Source organism: Gadus morhua, chromosome 4 (genome assembly GCF_902167405.1).
Source record: "Gadus morhua chromosome 4, gadMor3.0, whole genome shotgun sequence".
NCBI lineage: Eukaryota > Metazoa > Chordata > Actinopteri > Gadiformes > Gadidae > Gadus > Gadus morhua.
Window position 1 is genome coordinate 14,493,730 of NC_044051.1, and position 20,329 is coordinate 14,514,058.

At 40.2% G+C, this 20,329-nt stretch overlaps 2 protein-coding genes across 3 annotated transcripts; both read left to right on the top strand.

The window, feature by feature from the left end:
* The first annotated feature begins 3,344 nt into the window (after positions 1–3,344).
* LOC115542525 (myosin heavy chain, fast skeletal muscle) lies at positions 3,345–15,146 on the top strand. 2 transcript variants are annotated; one of them, XM_030354802.1, is made up of 40 exons: positions 3,345–3,388; positions 4,069–4,103; positions 4,267–4,481; positions 4,591–4,734; positions 4,829–4,985; positions 5,077–5,104; positions 5,205–5,322; positions 5,436–5,528; positions 5,619–5,682; positions 5,764–5,862; positions 6,163–6,266; positions 6,358–6,496; positions 6,621–6,739; positions 6,858–7,007; positions 7,128–7,298; positions 7,392–7,692; positions 7,837–7,907; positions 8,034–8,121; positions 8,245–8,362; positions 8,453–8,576; positions 8,648–8,784; positions 8,865–9,120; positions 9,207–9,449; positions 9,568–9,744; positions 9,853–9,998; positions 10,091–10,181; positions 10,272–10,661; positions 10,773–10,899; positions 12,019–12,137; positions 12,225–12,421; positions 12,507–12,690; positions 12,790–12,955; positions 13,041–13,165; positions 13,248–13,556; positions 13,651–13,854; positions 13,937–14,062; positions 14,142–14,312; positions 14,395–14,694; positions 14,779–14,910; positions 15,040–15,146. In XM_030354802.1, exons 3-40 carry the CDS (start codon positions 4,275–4,277, stop codon positions 15,058–15,060), a joined length of 5,916 nt encoding a protein of 1,971 aa, XP_030210662.1. In that variant the 5' UTR covers positions 3,345–3,388; positions 4,069–4,103; positions 4,267–4,274; the 3' UTR covers positions 15,061–15,146. The 2 variants fall into 2 exon arrangements, with proteins under 2 accessions (XP_030210662.1, XP_030210663.1); XM_030354803.1 differs by lacking the exons at positions 3,345–3,388; positions 4,069–4,103 and having other exon boundaries at positions 4,275–4,481; positions 14,395–14,499; positions 14,599–14,694.
* Positions 15,147–19,498: 4,352 nt separating this feature from the next.
* On the top strand, positions 19,499–20,317 carry LOC115541291 (myosin-1-like). The gene is made up of 4 exons (XM_030352980.1): positions 19,499–19,705; positions 19,806–19,946; positions 20,041–20,184; positions 20,273–20,317. The coding sequence occupies exons 1-4, from the start codon at positions 19,499–19,501 to the stop codon at positions 20,315–20,317; spliced, it is 537 nt and encodes a 178-aa protein (XP_030208840.1).
* The last annotated feature ends 12 nt before the right edge of the window (positions 20,318–20,329 follow it).

Sequence of the window (20,329 nt, forward strand, 5' to 3'; positions counted from 1 at the left end):
TCAGGAGCAGGAATGATGCCCTGAGAATCAAGAAGAAGATGGAGGGAGACCTGAATGAGATGGAGATCCAGCTGAGTCATGCCAACCGCCAGGCTGCTGAAGCCCAGAAGCAGCTGAGGAATGTTCAGGGACAACTGATGGTATGACACAAACAAATGTATGGCGCATGTAAAACATAGTTCAAGCCATCCTGTTGGGCTGTTTTCTGATAAAAGTTTTCTGTGAATATTAGGATGCACAACTGCATCTTGATGATGCTGTCAGAGCTGCAGGAGACCTTTCTCTTAGGGTAAGGCGAGTGCTGAATAATTCCTTGCCATTGGAAATATTTCACATTTTACAAGGCATATAATATGAAAAAAAAATTGATAGCAAACAATAAACTATACATCTATTTTCCATCTTGTAATGTGTAGTTATTTGTTTGGCTTTACTTCCTTTGCTCAGTCTTATAAACATTTTTTTATTTTTTACTAGAGATGGATCTCATAGGTCATTGGATACAGGCCGAAAGGTTAAACATAAAATTACTTTTGATCAAATAAGACATACTTTCAGGCATATGGATGTCAATGTAGTGAAGGAAAAAGTCAAACAATGCTTTGGAATGTGCATGACATTTTAAAGTGTAAACATCGGACTACTTGAGAAACGCACAACTAATGCAAAGTTTGGTGTACGGCATTTTAGTTAAACTACTTTCCACATTGTCCTGCTATAGGCAATCTTAGCATTGTGTTCATCAGCTAGCAAATATGTGGTTTACCACTCTAAAAACATACAAATTAGCATAATGCTGCAGGCTTAGAGCAACCCTCTGCCTAATTATGGTACGGCACCCGGTTTAGTTATGGTACAGCCCCAGGTTTAGTTATGATATGGTCCAAGGCTTAGTTATGGTATGGCTCCATGCTTGTTTGCCTGCAAATCCTATTTGCAACCCCGCCATCCCAACCGTCTATTCATTTGTTGTACTTTATTTTACTCCAGGGAGATTGAGGACACTGCATTTAACCTATCCCTAGCAGCATTAGGACCACTAGGTCAGTCAGGCCCTCTCGGCCCTGACTGAAGATTTTCAAGATATTATTATTATTTTATTAACTCATAATTTGATAAGCAACATCTTAAAAACTGTCTTAAAAAAACCGTTTTGGAATGTAAAGGTTTAAATTAAATAATCCCCTTGGTCAGCCATCAGAATGATTATGACTCTGCAGTTGTTGTGAAGGGTCGAATAATAGTAATTAAATTAGACTTATTTCAGAAGACGGTGAAAAAAAAACCTATCTTCCTTTAAATCAAATATTGGTATAATCTAGGGTTCTTATTATCAAGAGTTAATAACAGAAAGATTACAATTAGGGCATTTAGCAGACCCTTTTATCCAAGCGACTTACATCGGTTAATACACACATTGACACACCGACAGCAGAGTCAACCATGCAAGGTGACCGCCAGCTCGTCAGGGTTTGCTCAGGGACACATCAACACTCAGCTAGGAGGAGCTGGGGATCAGACTAGCAACCTTTAGGTTACAAGACAACTGCTCTACCTCCTGAGCTAGATCCACACCAGAGTTAAGCTTTTGAAAGGCATTTCAACTCCACCAACTAATGCGATACCCGTGGATAACATGATCAGCATGGAGCCAAAGCTCTACTGTCCTGTTGGAGTTCAATTTGTCCACATATATTTACAACTGGTGTGTATCAGGGAACGGGGCGAGTGCCTGGTGATTACTGGCAGCTCACTATGGATTCTGGGCTGGTTTAGGGTTCATTGGCACTTACACATTAGCCCAGCTGGCCCATTGTCAGAAATGACTCTGCACTATGCGACAGAGCTGTCGCAGAGCTTATTTATATTTTATATTTTGAAAAAGAAAAATGCCTTTTGAACATCACAAACATGATATGATCCTAGATGTAATATATATTATGTTTAAAAGCCCAATAACCGTAGATAACATAAAGTATTTTGTTAATTAAACTAGGTTAACAAAACACTTGGTAAGGGAAATGCACTCTAACAACTCCTTGGCATCATGTCATTAAAGTATATATAATCCAAGAACACGAACATAACCATGCCAAAAAAGGATCTGTGGTCACAGTTTCGATTTCAATCAAATTATTTATAGATATTAGATAGATGCCCAAGTTTCATTCAATCTGTGAAGGAAGATAAATGCCAATGCCGCTGGTTTTTAGCAGATATAAATATGATGTTAAAATTGTAAAATGAGAAATGGTAAAAAGACAGGAATGATGCTCTTGTCTATCAGTGTGTGCGCTGACTGCAGTTAAGATGATAACAAAAGGGGAGATATGAAAAGTATCACTTTCAGCCCACATTTCAAACACAATATTGAACCGCTGTTATGGTTATCATGGAACAAATTGAAATGCTATATAAATGAGGACAGTACTCCGGACAAAATGAATTAAGAAAAACAATGAAAAGAAGTTTTAAAACCTACAACATTTTTTACATTAACACACGAGTGATGAACTATTTTAAAATAATTTTCCCATGCACCTTGCTGTTGGGCCGATCAAACCCAATAACCATTATTCCATATTATCATTATTATAATTGATTCATTATGCATGACACACACACATGCAAACACACACAGCAGGTTGGTTGAAAAGCTAAATGATTCCTAGATGGCTAGTAAGACAGGACAGGTTGGACATTTCTGTTGAGCCACAATGTCTTTGTACATCCTTAATAAACTGATTTGTTCATTTATTCAGGGGAAAGATTAGTTACATATCACACTATGTTGATGAAATAATTTAGAAACCTTAATAGCTATTGAAGTATTGAAGAGAGTGCACTCCAAAATGTATTAATAAATGCAACACTATACCTTCCAAGATCAGGCCTCTATTAATTTAGGTTCCCTGGCATTAAAGTCATGAAAGATTTAAAATCATGCCAACAAAACGGAATGTTGGCTAACACTTGCAATGTGGCAAGCACTGGTAATATACTTGACTGTATTATATTTATAGATTCAACTGATTATTAACTTATTAAAGAGTAAATGTTCTAAAATTGCATGAAACAAACTAAAATATGAAATACCCCCAGATATTATGAATTGGATCCAGCATACAGACTGTTGAAATGTATTTATGTCGCAGTCAAAATATTACTCATTAATACAAATACAAAAAAAACACCATATAAATTCTTAACATGTATGGCACTCAAGGTATGACTCAATTAACAAAAAGTTAAAAAGTTAAAAAAGAAAAGCGTTTTGAGGATCTGCCCTTATTTAGTTTCTGCCTGGACTGCAGAACCACCTCTATATAAGAGGCCACAAGATGAGATGGATAAGACTGCAGGGGATTTCAGGTTGTTACAACTGGTGGTAAGTCTGACTGATGCTTCAGCTTGCTTGTCTTTTCCTGGAGGCTCTTTTCATTTATTAAAATGACTACTTTGTTATTTAGGCTACATGCATCCAATTGTTAATATTTTTTATGCAGATAATTTTTTGACCATATTGTTTTTAAGTAACCACTGCATTTGAGTCTTATTTTTTTATATATTTTGAGGATTTCTTTGGATTGATAATTCATGTTTTGAACGACTTGAGACTTTTTTCAGACAATCTCAGACTGCAGTCTAAGAGAGATACTGTCTAGATGAGACCATTGCATTATAATTTATTTCTGTGTATTTAATTACTCCACCCAGCTACTTTGAATGATACTTATTCAATTTCTTGGTATAGAAACCATTAGTAGAGATTTTTAAGATGGTTTTATGTGAGGTTAGTTTTTTATGCATTATTTACCAACCTCTTATTTTCTCTTATATAATTTGATAGGGATCATATTTTTTTTAAATATTTGATAATTTAATTATTATCTTTGGTGGTATCAGATAGGAAATGTTGCTAGAAGAGAAAAAAATCAACAATTAAGAACAAAAGCACATGTGCCTCTGCACTGACACACATGGCCTTGGATTTTATATTAGATTGTCCATTTTACTCAGGAACAAGTCAGTAAAATGTTAACATTAGACTTACTTTTTCTTGTTAAGGTATCATTTCTTCTGCAGCTGAAGGGAAGAAAACGGTAAGAATAATTCAGCATCATCTCATCACCGAAAAAGCTCCAGACCTTCTTGAGGCTATCTGTACTTTTAAATAAAGATAACACCATCACAAAACCTTCTTGAAGCCATCTATATATGTCAGTTAAAATAAATAAATGAGTATGTTTGTTTTCATGAAATAAGCCTCCATCATGAGTACGGACGCAGAAATGGCCATTTATGGCGCGGCTGCCATTTACCTCCGGAAGCCAGAGAGGGAGAGGATTTCGGCCCAGAGCTCGCCATTCGATGCGAAGACTGCTGCATATGTGACTGATGTTAAGGAACTGTACCTAAAGTGTACCATCACTAAGAGGGAAGGTGGCAAAGTCACAGTCACCGTTTTGACTACAAAGGAGGTAGGCAGTGGTTGATGATGGCAGAAACAAATTAGCTGGTATCAACAAAAAGTGAAAGTCTCAATAGTTGTACTGGTAAGAAAACTAATAATGAGTTTCCATATTTCAGGAGAGGACAGTCAAGGAGGACGATGTCTATCCCATGAATCCTCCCAAGTACGACAAAATTGAGGACATGGCCATGATGACCCATCTCAATGAAGCCTCTGTGTTGTATAACCTCGCAGAGCGTTATTCAGCATGGATGATCTACGTAAGATATTTTGCCTCAATGAAAATATAAGAAACATGAGTAATATGCATCGTTGATAGGTACAATTAATGTGAATCTCTGTGACCTCCTTCAGACCTACTCTGGGCTGTTCTGTGCCACTGTAAACCCCTACAAGTGGCTCCCAGTGTACGATCAGGCGTGTGTCAATGCCTACAGAGGCAAGAAGCGTATGGAGGCTCCACCCCACATCTTCTCTGTCTCTGACAACGCCTTTCAGTTCATGCTTACTGGTTTGTAAATTCAAAGTTTCAAATCCCTAATTTTACCTTGTTTTTATTATTAAATGGCATAATCATGCAAATGTAAATATTTATTTTACAGACAGAGAGAACCAGTCTGTCCTGATCACGTAAGTTTAATCCTGTTAATATAATATAAATATAATACACTGAATCATGCATTGGAAACATGTCAATATGAATTTACTTTATTTGTCTTTTCACACCCAGTGGAGAATCCGGTGCTGGAAAGACTGTGAACACCAAGCGTGTCATCCAGTATTTTGCTACCATCGCAGTGAGTGGTGGAGGAGATAAGCCGGCGGATGCAGGCGCTGGAAAGATAAAAGTATGTTTAAATCAATTAAATCAATGAATCAATTCATTAATAAATCACATAAGAACATGAAGAATTCAAATATAATTCAGAAAAAGGTATAAACATTTTATGTCGGATTATAGGGGTCACTGGAGGACCAGATCATTGCAGCAAATCCCCTGCTGGAGGCCTATGGTAATGCCAAGACTGTGAGAAATGACAACTCCTCCCGTTTTGTAAGTATGAAATGAATTCCTCCCTGAAGATGCTCCCTAGTTTTTGAGTATTTTTTTGAGGATGATTAAAACTAATTATTTTGCAAACAGGGTAAATTCATCAGAATTCATTTCCACGCAAACGGTAAACTATCCAGTGCTGACATTGAGACGTGTAAGTATCTAGTTCTACATGTGGATTCCTTAACCAAGATTATTAGTGGTATAGGTTTTGATTAATGAATGGGCCTTATAGATCTGCTGGAGAAGTCCAGAGTGTCATTCCAGCTTCCCGATGAGAGAGGCTATCACATCTTCTTCCAGATGATGACCAACCACAAACCTGAGATCATTGGTGAGATTTTATAATAGTAACAGTGTGAAGAATGTACTTAATATTAAGATGAAAAGTTGTGCTGAATTGCCTTTATCTATTCGAATACGACGTAATATGTACAAATTACTTCTGAAGTTGAAATATTTAAAGGGCTAGTTTTCTCTCTAGAATAAATCTTTTTTGGTAAAGATTATATCTTCCATTGCATATTATGGAAATGCATTTGGAAAAGCAAGATTAATTATTTTTTTATTCAGAAGTTAACTGTTAGGTAGCAGCATATAAAGCAGAAAAAAAGACATTTGTTTAATCCCTCAGAAATGACACTCATCACCAGCAACCCCTACGACTTCCCAATGTGCAGTCAGGGTCAGATCACTGTGGCCAGCATTGATGACAAAGAGGAGCTGGATGCTACTGATGTCAGTGGTTGATTGAAAAACAATTCATATATTTTCCACGTGGCATACGTTTTACAAAATGATTTCTAAATGTTCTTTGTTTTCAACACAGGCTGCTATTGATATTTTGGGCTTCACTAATGAGGACAAGGTGGCCATCTTTAAGTTTACTGGTGCTGTGCTTCACCACGGCAACATGAAGTTCAAGCAGAAGCAGCGTGAGGAGCAGGCTGAGCCAGATGGCAATGAAGGTAACAATTAACATGTATTCATCAGTGCACTAGAAGGTATATTGGTGCATATTTGCTTGTATTACATTTGGAGTAATTATTATACAGAATAATAACACATTCGTTTTTCATGTTACCTTTGTAGAGGCCGACAAGATTTGCTATCTACTGTCTCTGAACTCTGCTGATATGCTCAAAGCTCTCTGCTACCCAAGAGTGAAGGTCGGAAATGAGTATGTCACCAAGGGACAGACTGTACCTCAGGTAAGAAAAACACAGTTTATGTGTTAATAGACAATTTCTGTTAACCTGGTTTGTCTATTATGACGTATAGTATATTTTGATATAATTGTGATGATTTTATAAAAAAAAAAAAATTCAGGTCAACAACTCAGTGAGTGCCCTGGCCAAGTCTATCTATGAGAGGCTGTTCTTGTGGATGGTCATCCGTATCAACGCGATGCTGGACACCAAGCAAGCAAGACAATTCTACATTGGTGTGCTGGACATTGCTGGTTTTGAGATTTTTGATGTAGGTTGTTCAATAAGTGGCAGCATTTCTGAAAGCATTTCCTTCATTCTGAGACGTTAGTCATTACCTTTCAATTCTTGAAAACGAGTAATAGTCGATTTATTAAATGTCCCCTACTAGTACAACAGCATGGAGCAGCTGTGCATCAACTTTACCAATGAGAAACTGCAACAGTTCTTCAACCACACCATGTTCGTCCTGGAGCAAGAGGAGTACAAGAAGGAGGGTATCATCTGGGAGTTCATTGACTTTGGCATGGACTTGGCTGCCTGCATTGAGCTCATTGAGAAGGTACACCTGAATATTATAACTATATATTTTTATTCTATGTGTGGCCATGAAGGTACTTTTCATAATTTGTCATCTGTCATTTTTTCTCTTAAGCCAATGGGCATCTTCTCCATCCTTGAAGAGGAGTGCATGTTCCCCAAGGCCTCAGACGTTACCTTCAAGAACAAGCTGTATGACCAGCATCTTGGCAAGACCAAAGCATTTGAGAAGCCCAAGCCTGCAAAGGGCAAGGCTGAGGCCCACTTCTCCCTGGTGCACTATGCTGGTACCGTGGACTACAACGTCACTGGCTGGCTGGACAAGAACAAGGATCCCCTGAATGACTCTGTTGTTCAGCTGTACCAGAAGTCCTCTAACAAACTCCTGCCTGTCCTGTACCCACCTGTAGTTGAAGGTACGGCTCACATTTTGGACCAGTAGTTTTTCTGTCCGTGATATTATAATAACTATTTATTTCCAGCCATTTAATGTGTTTCTTATGTATGGTGGTATATATATATATGTATGAAATGAACTAATAACCAATAATTAAAAACAGAGGTTGGCGGTGCAAAGAAAGGAGGCAAGAAGAAGGGTGGCTCCATGCAGACCGTGTCTTCACAGTTCAGGGTAAGGGTAAACACAGAAATAAATGTAAAAACATTCTTCACTTTACTTATTATATGCGTATATAATTCTAATTTGTTCTTTCCGAAACAAGTTCTATGCAATTTATATTTTGTTTTATGTCTATAGGAGAATTTGGGCAAACTGATGACCAACTTGAGGAGCACCCATCCTCACTTTGTGCGTTGTCTGATTCCCAATGAGTCAAAGACTCCAGGTACAGTGACTACTAGTATATGTTCATAGTGTCTGCATCAAGTTATACATTTTAGTGAGGTTTTATGGGCATTGCTATACCAAACTAATATAATTCAAAACATGAATTTCACCAAAAAAACAGGACTCATGGAGAACTTCCTGGTTATCCACCAGCTGAGGTGTAACGGTGTACTGGAGGGCATCAGAATCTGCAGAAAGGGCTTCCCCAGCAGAATCCTCTATGCTGACTTCAAGCAGAGGTACTAACTGAAGGAGTTTTCAATGGCAACTTTATAAATGCCTTTTAATATTTGTGTCATTGTTAAAAACATTACAATGATCTTCTACAGGTACAAAGTACTGAATGCCAGTGTCATTCCTGACGGTCAGTTTATTGACAACAAGAAGGCTTCTGAGAAACTTCTTGGATCCATTGACGTACCTCATGATGAGTACAAATTTGGACACACCAAGGTATGTTTATTGCTGCAAAAACTAGGTTTATACTGGATTTGATGCTGACAAACGTCTCTTGTTACATTAAGGTGTTCTTCAAAGCTGGTCTTCTGGGTACTCTTGAGGAGATGCGAGATGAGAAGCTGGCAGCTCTGGTCAGGATGCTTCAGGCTCTAGCCAGAGGTTATGTCATGAGAAAGGAATACGTGAAGATGACGGAGAGGAGGTATGTTTTTAAACATTGTTGTCAAAACACCAATGGGTTTGTAGTACATCCCCGATATGATGGTTTATTTTATTCTATAGGGAAGCCATCTACACTATTCAGTACAACATCCGCTCATTCATGAATGTCAAACACTGGCCATGGATGAAGGTGTACTACAAGATAAAGCCTCTTCTGAAGAGTGCTGAAACCGAGAAGGAGCTTGCCAATATGAAGGAAAACTATGATAAGATGAAGACTGACTTGGCAGCTGCCCTGGCCAAGAAGAAGGAACTTGAGCAGAAGATGGTTTCTCTCCTGCAGGAGAAGAATGATCTTGCACTGCAAATGGCTTCTGTAAGTTAACATTATGTAAAATGTATGTGTGCAAACATTGAGATACATTTGATGTGACATGTTTTACCAATATAAATATCACACAGGAAGGAGACAATCTGAATGATGCTGAAGAAAGGTGTGAAGGACTCATCAAGAGTAAGATCCAGCTGGAGGCCAAAGTCAAGGAGACGACTGAGAGATTGGAGGATGAGGAGGAAATCAATGCTGAGCTGACTGCCAAGAAGAGAAAACTGGAAGATGAATGCTCTGAACTCAAGAAGGACATTGATGACCTGGAGCTTACCTTGGCCAAAGTGGAGAAGGAGAAACATGCCACTGAGAACAAGGTTTGTTAAGATTTAACCACAATACCATCACCATCAACATTGTCCATCCGTTATAGAGTTTAAGGGAAGGTTACATTTTACATATGAGAAATTATGAACGTGAATTTGTTTTTTTCAGGTGAAGAACCTGACTGAGGAGATGGCCTCTCAGGATGAGAGCGTTGCTAAGCTGACAAAGGAGAAGAAAGCCCTCCAAGAGTCACATCAGCAGACTCTTGATGACCTGCAGGCAGAGGAAGACAAAGTCAACACTCTGACCAAGGCCAAGACCAAGCTTGAACAGCAAGTGGATGATGTGAGAAAAGCTCATGGAAACTTTCAATGAATATTAGTAATGGAGTTGAGTGAATATTCAATATTACATTGGATTGTTCTTAATTATTTTTCAATTATTGACATCCAGCTTGAAGGTTCTCTGGAGCAAGAGAAGAAGCTCCGTATGGACCTTGAGAGATCCAAGAGAAAGCTTGAGGGTGATCTGAAACTGGCTCAGGAAACTGTCATGGATCTTGAGAATGACAAACAGCAGTCTGACGAGAAAATCAAGAAGTAATTAATTTGTTTTTTAACAATAACAATCGGGTTTAGTGCATGTGACTGTTTTGATATAGTTTACAATTTTTCTTATTAATTATTCACAGGAAGGACTTTGAGACCAGCCAGCTTCTGAGCAAAATTGAGGATGAGCAGTCATTGGGTGCTCAGCTTCAGAAAAAGATCAAGGAGCTTCAGGTGGGAAAATTAATCAATTAAATTGTTTTAATATAAACGTTCTGAAATTATGAACTTGGATATTGACCTTAATATTTGTGTATTATTTAGGCCCGTATTGAGGAACTGGAGGAAGAGATTGAGGCTGAGCGTGCTGCTCGTGCCAAGGTTGAGAAGCTGAGAGCTGATCTCTCCAGGGAACTTGAAGAGATCAGTGAGAGGCTTGAGGAAGCTGGTGGAGCCACTTCTGCTCAGATTGAGATGAACAAGAAGCGTGAAGCTGAGTTCCAGAAGCTGCGTCGTGACCTTGAGGAGTCCACCCTGCAGCATGAAGCCACTGCTGCTGCTCTGCGTAAGAAGCAGGCTGACAGTGTAGCAGAGCTGGGAGAGCAGATTGACAACCTCCAGCGTGTCAAGCAGAAGCTTGAGAAGGAGAAGAGCGAGTACAAGATGGAGATTGATGACCTCTCCAGCAACATGGAAGCTGTTTCTAAGGCCAAGGTAAGTTATTCTTCAATGCCTTCATTGTGTTAAGAAATAATGCAAAATAATAAGTACATAAATAACTATTAATCAACATTGATTTCAAATTGATAATCTTTTAATCATCAGGGAAATCTGGAAAAAATTTGCCGTACCCTTGAGGACCAACTCAGTGAAATCAAGGCTAAGAGTGATGAGAATGCTCGCCAGGTCAATGACATCAGTGCCCAGAGAGCAAGACTGCTGACAGAAAATGGTTGGTATTTATTTTATTCAGGCATTTGTATCATTTGAAATTCTGGGGGTACCATTTTGGGAATGTAATTGAATATACATTTTCCTCCTCGGCAGCCAGTCAGTTTCGTTCTCAGTGGGTGCTGGTCTCTGCCAGGGCTGCGCCTTGTCACCAATCCTGTTTGTGATATACATGGGCAGGATATCGAGGCGTTGTCGTGGTGTGGAGGGGTTGCAGTTCGGTGGTCTGAGGATCTCGTCACTGCTTTTTGCAGATGATGTGGTCCTCATTGGATCATCGGCCTGTGAACTTCAGCACTCACTGGATTGGCTGGCGGCCGAGTGTGAAGCGGCTGGGATGAGGATCAGCACCGCTAAATCTGAGGCCATGACTCTTAGCAGGAAACCGGTGGATTGCTTACTCCGGGTAGGAAATGAGTCCTTAGCCCAAGTGAAGGAGTTCAAGTACCTCGGGGTCTTGTTCGCGAGTGAGGGTACTATGGAGCGTGAGATTGGCCGGAGAATCGGAGCAGTGGGGGCGGTATTGCGTTCGCTTTACCGCACCGTTGTAACGAAAAGAGAGCTGAGCCGCAAGGCAAAGCTCTCGATCTACCGGTCGATCTTCGTTCCTATCCTCACTTATGGTCATGAGGGCTGGGTGATGACCGAAAGGACGAGATCACGGGTACAAGCGGCCGAGATGATTTTTCTCAGAAGGGTGGCTGGTGTCTCCCTTAGGGATAGGGTGAGAAGCTCAGCCATCCGTGAGGAACTCAGATTAGAGCCGCTGCTCCTTTACTTAGAAAGGAGACATCTGAGGTGGTTCGGGCATCTGGTAAGGATGCCCACTGGGCGCCTTCCTTGGGAGGTGTTTCAGGCACGTCCAGTGGGGAGGAGACCTTGGGGAAGACCCAGGACTAGGTGGAGAGATTATATCTCAACACTGGCCTGGGAACGCCTCGGGATCCCCCCGTCAGAGCTGGTCAATGTGGCCCGGGAAAGGGAAGTCTGGGGCCCCCTGCTTGAGCTGCTCCCCCCGCGACCCGACCCCGGATAAGCGGACGAAAATGAGATGAGATGAGATGAGATTTTCTCACAAACTCAATATGTATAACTAATTTGACATACTTCCTCCGACTAGGTGAGTTTGGTCGACAGCTTGAGGAGAAGGAAGCTCTTGTCTCCCAGCTGACCAGAGGCAAGCAGGCCTTTACTCAGCAGGTTGAGGAGCTGAAGAGGCAAAATGAGGAGGAAGTAAAAGTAAGGATCATTTATTCATAAAGACGGTAGGCTTCAAAGATCATGAAATGTATTGAATTTACGAGATCTCTGTTTCGCCTTTTGTAGGCAAAGAATTCTCTCGCTCATGGTGTGCAATCAGCCCGCCATGACTGTGATCTTCTGAGGGAGCAGTTTGAGGAGGAGCAGGAGGCCAAGGCTGAGCTACAGCGTGGAATGTCCAAGGCCAACGGTGAGGTGGCTCAGTGGAGGAGCAAGTATGAAACTGATGCTATCCAGCGCACTGAGGAGCTTGAGGAGTCCAAGTGAGTAAATCATTTAAAACTTTACCTAAATTGGACATTATAATTGTTAAACGTACCCAAATTAAGCCATGTTATTCTTTAACAGAAAAAAGCTTGCCCAGCGCCTTCAAGAGGCTGAGGAACAGATTGAGGCTGTGAACTCCAAGTGTGCCTCTCTGGAGAAGACCAAACAGAGACTCCAGGGTGAGGTGGAGGACCTCATGGTTGATGTGGAGAGGGCCAACGGACTGGCAGCCAACCTAGACAAGAAGCAGAGGAACTTTGACAAGGTGTGTTGTAATTCATTGAGATGACATTTTAAATATTTGTATACAATGATTATTCTTCAAGTGCTAAACTTTTCCTACTTTATTAACAATATTGTGCAGGTTTTGGCTGACTGGAAGCAGAAATATGAGGAGGGTCAGGCAGAGCTTGAAGGAAGTCTTAAAGAGGCTCGTTCTCTCAGCACTGAGCTTTTCAAGATGAAGAACTCCTATGAAGAAACTCTAGATCATCTGGAGACCATGAAGCGTGAAAACAAAAACCTTCAACGTGAGTATTTGTTAAATAATATTAAAGTGCTAGGTTGTGGTAAAATATGTATCAGACTTATGACAAATGCAAAATTGCTTTGCAGAGGAGATTTCTGATTTGACTGAACAAATTGGTGAGACCGGAAAGAGCATCCATGAGCTGGAGAAATCCAAGAAGCAGGTGGAGACAGAGAAGACTGAGATCCAGTCAGCCCTTGAGGAAGCTGAGGTGAGGATTCAATCTGCAAAACAACATAAAAAATCAAATAATTAGTGTCTGCAATTTTGTCAATTTTTATTTTATACCTTAGGGAACCCTGGAGCATGAGGAATCCAAGATTCTGCGTGTCCAACTGGAGCTGAACCAGATTAAGGGTGAGGTTGACAGGAAGCTGGCTGAAAAGGATGAGGAGATGGAGCAGATCAAGAGGAACAGCCAGAGGGTCATTGACTCCATGCAGGCCACTCTTGACTCTGAGGTCAGGAGCAGGAATGATGCCCTGAGAATCAAGAAGAAGATGGAAGGAGACCTGAATGAGATGGAGATCCAGCTGAGTCATGCCAACCGCCAGGCTGCTGAGGCCCAGAAGCAGCTGAGAAATGTTCAAGGACAACTGAAGGTAAAACACAGATGTAATGTACGGCACATGTAGAATATAGTTGCATTTATATCTTGTGGTGAACTATTCAGTTCTGTTTTCATGTGAATATTAGGATGCCCAACTGCATCTTGATGATGCTGTCAGAGCTGCGGAAGACCTGAAGGAGCAGGCTGCCATGGTGGAACGTAGGAACGGTCTCATGGTGGCTGAAATTGAGGAGCTGAGGGCAGCTCTGGAACAGACAGAGAGAGGCCGCAAAGTGGCTGAGCAAGAGCTGCTGGATGCCAGCGAGCGTGTTGGACTGCTGCACTCTCAGGTAAACAAACATTTGAATCCTGTCATACGATTACAAGAACACGTTCATGTTTTAACAGTAATTGAGTAATAATATGTTTCAGAACACAAGCCTGTTGAACTCAAAGAAAAAGCTGGAAAGTGACCTGGTCCAAGTCCAGGGTGAGGTGGACGACAGTGTCCAGGAAGCCAGAAATGCTGAAGAGAAGGCCAAGAAAGCCATCACTGATGTAGGCCTATATTTGTTTGTTAATTGATGTTTTGAGAACTTAATGGAACTCTTGATGAATATATTACTTCTTCTTGTAGGCTGCCATGATGGCTGAGGAGCTGAAAAAAGAGCAGGATACTAGTTCTCACCTTGAGAGGATGAAGAAGAACCTGGAGGTCACAGTGAAAGACCTGCAGCATCGCCTGGATGAGGCTGAGAACCTGGCCATGAAGGGTGGCAAGAAGCAGCTGCAGAAACTGGAGGCCAGAGTAAGACAATAATCACCCAGCATTTAAAAATGTATTACTCAAGTGTAAGGACAAGGTTGAGTCATTCACTTTTACTCTCAAGGTTCGCGATCTGGAGTCAGAGGTTGATAATGAACAGAGGCGTGGAGCAGAAGCTATAAAAGGTGTCCGCAAATATGAGAGGAGAGTCAAGGAACTCACCTACCAGGTATGTCCAATTTACATCTCCAAATATGTTTATTATAGCATTTTGATCATAGATAAAGGCAACATGATGTGGATTTTTTCACTTTCAAATGTGCATCAGACTGAGGAGGATAAGAAGAATGGCTGCAGACTTCAGGATCTTGTTGACAAGCTGCAAATGAAGGTGAAGGCTTACAAGAGACAGTCTGAGGAAGCGGTAAGTTACAAGGAATTACAAGGGATACTCAACTCAACTTTGCGACATTAAATTTTAAATGACAAAATATGAATATATCTACAGGAGGAGCAGGCCAACTCTTACCTGTCCAAGTGCAGGAAGGTTCAACATGAGCTGGAGGAGGCTGAGGAACGTGCTGATATTGCTGAGACTCAGGTCAACAAGCTGAGGGCCAAGACCCGTGACTCTGGAAAGGTAATTGGACAGTAAAAGTACAGTTCAGAATTTTCAACTATTTTCTATTTAATAATTTCCTAGAATTCTTTACTTTAAAAATGCCTTTTACAAATTTAAACCCTACTTTTCTTTTGATTTTCTCTTTAGGGAAAGGAGACTGCTGAATAATTCCTCATATTTGAAACATCATTCATACAAGTCATAAAATATGGCTAAATTGTGAAAAGAAATCAATAAACTATAGAACAACTTTCCATCTTGTATTTTGTATTTATTTGTTTGACCTTACTTTCTTTGCATAGCCCTGTAATCAGAGAATATCTTCACTGGATCTGGATCCTTATCAAGAGCTAATTGGATGTGGTCAGACACAAGGTCATTCGGCTGTTGGGAAAGAGATTTTATGCTGATTTTTTTTATTGATGTAATGATTAATTGCTTCAGTCACTGCGTCATATTGCTGGGATTTTCTGTCTTTACACAGGCTTTGTGCTTTTTTGGAAAAGGAATTGCAGATGAAAGGGAATGACAGGTCTTCTATTTCCTAGGGTCCAGTGTTCACAAACTGGTTGACAGAGACTGGCAAAAATATATGATTGGATAATTGTTTTATGTGAATGACATTCATTTTAGTGAGTGAAAAAATGGTTTGGATTACTGGAAGACAAAATAAGTTGTTTTAAACCAAAATAACATGATTTTGGGTTCCCTGGCACTAAACTAATGGAGTTAAGATTTAAGATTAATGCCATGTCATTTTTAATGCCATTCGTCAAGCTATTACCAAATTGAATGCACTGTAATGAGATCAACATCATCACAATATCAACATGCAACACTTAGGGATGGAGGGAGGAGAGATATTTTGGGTTGTTTAGTTTCAATATTTGTGATTCAGTTTTAGCTGAAATGGCTTCTTTGACATCTTCTAAAATTAACCTAAAATTACTTTTAGTTACATCCGACATTATCATAATTCAGGCATAAGACAAATAGAGTGAGTTAAAAGTAAAATAATGCTTTGTAATGTTCTAAGAGGTTTAAGGACAACTAATGCAATTTTGTTCAGTACAGTACTTCAGCAAAATTAACCGTAACTGCATATCCTGGTGGTAACCCCACAATCAAAGTGCCACAGGTTAGCTGCTGGCATCCAACTTTCAATATGGGCTACCAAGTCAATGTAATGAACTCACTTTCGTCAAGGAATTACCGTTAAGATTTGGGAGAACATAATCCTACACAAATAATTGCATAAGGTTGCTTTGAAATGCAGAGAATGTGAGTCGGTAGCAATCATCTTAAAACAGCCTCCCGCCATTAGGCAACACAGTGCTCCCAAATGGGCAGGTGGAGCTTCAATAAATACCTAACTAATACACATTTCGATTAAAGAGTTTAAACTGTATTCTCTTCCGCCTCTCACTCTCCCCCCAATATTCATTATTCAGACCACATGTATTTACAGCTGTTGTGTAGCATGGCATGAGGGTGAATGCCTAGCGTTCATTGGCTACTCACCACGAATTCTAGCCTGCTTAAGTGGTCATGGGCATATGTGCCTTATAATCATCTAGGCAGAGCAGTGCAGGCACTTATTCAGGCATGTGGGAGGCGGCTATCCTCTGGGGAGCAGCTATGGCTCATGGTTAGCGATAGTAGACTAGAAAACTGTTGACTTATTGAGGTACTATGATGACTTAGATGTACGATTCATTCAACTAAATGTGTACAAATAACAAAATTGTCAGTAACTCCAAAAATCTGTCACAATGTGGATTTCATTCTCAATAATGCTCAAAATTCCATATAAACGGCATTTGCTCATGAAAATGATGCAATGTGCCATTGGTGCCTTTTAATGAGGTCAAGCACTCGGACATCAAGCTAACAGATTCAGTGCTACAGAAACAAAATCAGACATATAAATTCAAAAATAAAAATGTAAAGATGATTAAGTAAGATAGGGATTATATATTAGAATTGCTGTTGCTTAATATATAGATACATTTTCATTATTTTAATTAAATTTATATTATATATTATATAAAAAGAAAAATGCCTTTTAGTAAGAGTAAACATAAATAAAAAATAAAAGATATTAAATCATGCCAACCATACAGAATGTTGGCTAACGCTTGCAATGTGGCAAGCACTTGTAATAAACATTACTATATTATATTTAGATTTAACTGATTCTTAACTTGTTAAACCGAATAAATGTTCTGAATTTTCATGAAAAAAACTGCAAACATGAAATATCCCCAGACATTAGGAAATTAATTCCAGCATGAAAACTGTTGAAATGTGTTGATGTGGCAGTTAAGCTATTGAGATATAAATACATCAACTACATAAATTGTTATCATGTAAGGCACTCAAAGAATGAGCCAATGAACAGATTATTTGCAAAGTTTAAAAAAAGAGTTTTGAAGATCTGCCCTTATATAGTTTCTGCCTGGACTGCAGATCCACCACTATAAAAGAGGCCAGAAGATGAGATTGATGGACTGCAGGGGATTTTCAGGTTATTACAACTGGTGGTAAGTATGACTGATGCTTCAGCTGCTGTCTTGGAGGGACCATTGCATTAGAGAAGAGATTTTTACACTCTTGTTTTCATGGAGCTTCTTTTCATTTATTTAAATGACTACTTCCATATTTAGGCTACCTGCCTTCTGTTAACTTTTTTTTAATGGAGATTTCTTTTATTGTATATTATTTAAGAAGCCGTTACATAATAGTTAAATACATTGAGGTTTTATTCAGGCATTTGTTTGCATTGCATATGTTTTGGGAATTCATGTTTTGAATGACGTTTTCAGTGTTTTCAAACCAAGTCAGACCGCTGTCCAGGAGAGCTGCTTTCTAGGAAAGACTATTGCTTTAGAATAGGGAATCTTGCGTCCTTGTTTTCATTAAAGGAGACATATTATGGTGTTTTCCCAACAAGTAAACAAAGTATATGAGTTCCAGAAAACATGTTTTTGAAGCTGTTTGCTGGAAATAGCTTTTAGGAAAAAAGATCTCGCTTTTCCCCTCTGTTTCAGTCCCTTCGGAATGCGCTTTTTCTGGTGTCTGTACCTTTAACGCAAATGAGCTGCTGCCCATTGACCAATGAGCTGTCAGAGTGAACCACAGAATGGAGGAGAAGTGATGGTTGCCGTTTACGGACTACCGGAACTCTATATCTATAGAATAGGATATCATAATAATAATAATAATAATATATAGCGAATTATATAATATTATATCTAATATCACAGCCAAAAGCTATGTGCCCATCGGATGATATTATGAATCATAAAGACTGCGTCTGATGTCTCTCGTACTTCCACAACAAGTAAAGACTCGTAGTGGGGGTTATCTCGGCTATGGTTGAGAATAATTGGGGGAAAGGAACTTTGGCCTTGACTCTCTGACGTCCATATTGATCAGCGAGATGGAGGAAAAAGGGATTGTTCTCCCGGAGCTGAGCTTCCGGACTGCCGCCCAGCTCCCCCCGCCGGAGCTGCCAGGGCTGCCGGAGCTGCCGGACTGCCGCCAGAGCTTCGGCGGCAGTCCGGCACATCCGGCGGGGGGAGCTCGGTGGCAGTCCGGCAGCTCTAGCGGAGAAATGGATTGTACTTCCGGAGCTGAGCTGCCGGGCTGCCGCCGAACTCCCCCTGCCGGAGCTGCCGGATTGCCGCCGAAGCTCCCCCACCTTAACTGCCGGACTTGCTCCAGAGCCTCGGCGGCAATCCGACAGCTCCGCCGGACTCCCTGCCAGGCAGTCACATGGCAAACTGACAAATTAGACATCTATATTTGTATCGAATATCCCTGCTTCTGAATGCGCAAACATCTCCGCCCAGTGCTCGTCCGCTGGTCCACAAAATCTTAGCTATGCTCTGATTGGAGGGGGGTGGGGAAATGGGAGGTCATATTCAAACATATCCCATTCCTACGTAGGAGGGGCGCCGGAACTGACTCGCTTTCAGCAATGCATATCTTACAAAAATCATGTACAGTCTTTTTTTAAAGTTTGTATGTGTGTGGGAGCACCAAAGACCCAAAACAACAGCCCGAATCTTAGGAAAAGTGTTGTTTTCATCGGTACCCTTTAAGGTTATTAGAATTAGCCTTACCTCGAAAATATTTTTTTATATTCTACTTTGAATGAAAATTAGTTCAGTTACGTTGTTATAGAAACCATAAGAGAATGTGGGGGATTCTTGTTACGTTATGTTTGGAACTTCTGTGTAATGTATTATTTACTTAGCACTTACTGAGTTTACTTTGTTGGTTTCAGATGTTAAATGTTGATAGAAAAGAGACATTTGTGACGTAATTTAGTACTAAAAATCAAGTAGCTCTGCACTGACATACATTTTATGTAAAGATTTTCCATTTCATTCAAAAACGAGCCATTAGAATGTGTAGATTAGACTCTGACTTGTAACCAATATGACTCATAACTTCTTCTGCGGTTGAAGGGAAGTAAACGGTAAGAATTATTTAATATCATCACGTCACTAAATATCTCCAAACCTTCTTGAAGCTATGTGTACTTGTAAGATAACATTAATCAAGTAGTATGTTTGTTTTTATCAAATAAGCCTCCATCATGAGTACGGACGCAGAGATGGCCATTTACGGCCAGGCGGCCATTTTCCTCCGGAAGCCAGAGAAGGAGAGGATTGAGGCCCAGAGCGCGCCATTCGATGCGAAGGCTGCTGCATGTGTCACTGATGTTAAGGAACTGTACGTAAAGTGTACCATCAATAAGAGGGAGGGTGGCAAAGTCACCGTCACAGTTTTGGCTACAAAAGAGGTAGGCAGAGATTGATCATCAACTGGTATCATTAAGAAAGTTTAAGTCTCAATAGCTGCACTGGTAAGAAAACTAAAAATGGGTTTCCATTTTTTAGGAGAAGACAGTCAAGGAGGACGATATCACACCCATGAACCCTCCCAAGTATGACAAAATTGAGGACATGGCCATGATGACCCATCTCAATGAAGCCTCTGTGTTGTATAACCTTGCAGAGCGTTATTCAGCATGGATGATCTATGTAAGATATTTTGCCTCAATGAAAATATAAGAAAAGTAAGTGAAATGAATCGTTAATAGGTCAAATCAATGTGAATCTATCTGACCTCCTTCAGACCTACTCTGGGCTGTTCTGTGCCACTGTAAACCCCTACAAGTGGCTCCCAGTGTACGACCAGTCGGTTGTCAATGCCTACAGAGGCAAGAAGCGTATGGAGGCTCCACCCCACATCTTCTCTGTCTCTGACAACGCCTTCCAGAACAACTGGTTTGTAAATTCAAAGTTTCAAATCCCTAATCTTATCTAGTTTTCATCAATTCGAGACATACTCATGCAATGTTTGATGCATTTGTTTAACAGATAGAGAGAACCAGTCAGTCCTTATCACGTAAATTTGATGCTGG

Excerpts from the sequence above, each read along its gene's own strand:
- LOC115542525 (XM_030354802.1), top strand. The coding sequence starts at position 4,275 with ATGAGTACGGACGCAGAAATGGCCATTTATGGCGCGGCTGCCATTTAC. Across the intron at positions 4,735-4,828 it reads ATTCAGCATGGATGATCTAC|ACCTACTCTGGGCTGTTCTG; the intron begins GTAAGATATTTT and ends GACCTCCTTCAG. Across the intron at positions 4,986-5,076 it reads CTTTCAGTTCATGCTTACTG|ACAGAGAGAACCAGTCTGTC; the intron begins GTTTGTAAATTC and ends TTTATTTTACAG.
- LOC115541291 (XM_030352980.1), top strand. The coding sequence starts at position 19,499 with ATGAGTACGGACGCAGAGATGGCCATTTACGGCCAGGCGGCCATTTTC. Across the intron at positions 19,706-19,805 it reads CAGTTTTGGCTACAAAAGAG|AAGACAGTCAAGGAGGACGA; the intron begins GTAGGCAGAGAT and ends ATTTTTTAGGAG. Across the intron at positions 19,947-20,040 it reads ATTCAGCATGGATGATCTAT|ACCTACTCTGGGCTGTTCTG; the intron begins GTAAGATATTTT and ends GACCTCCTTCAG.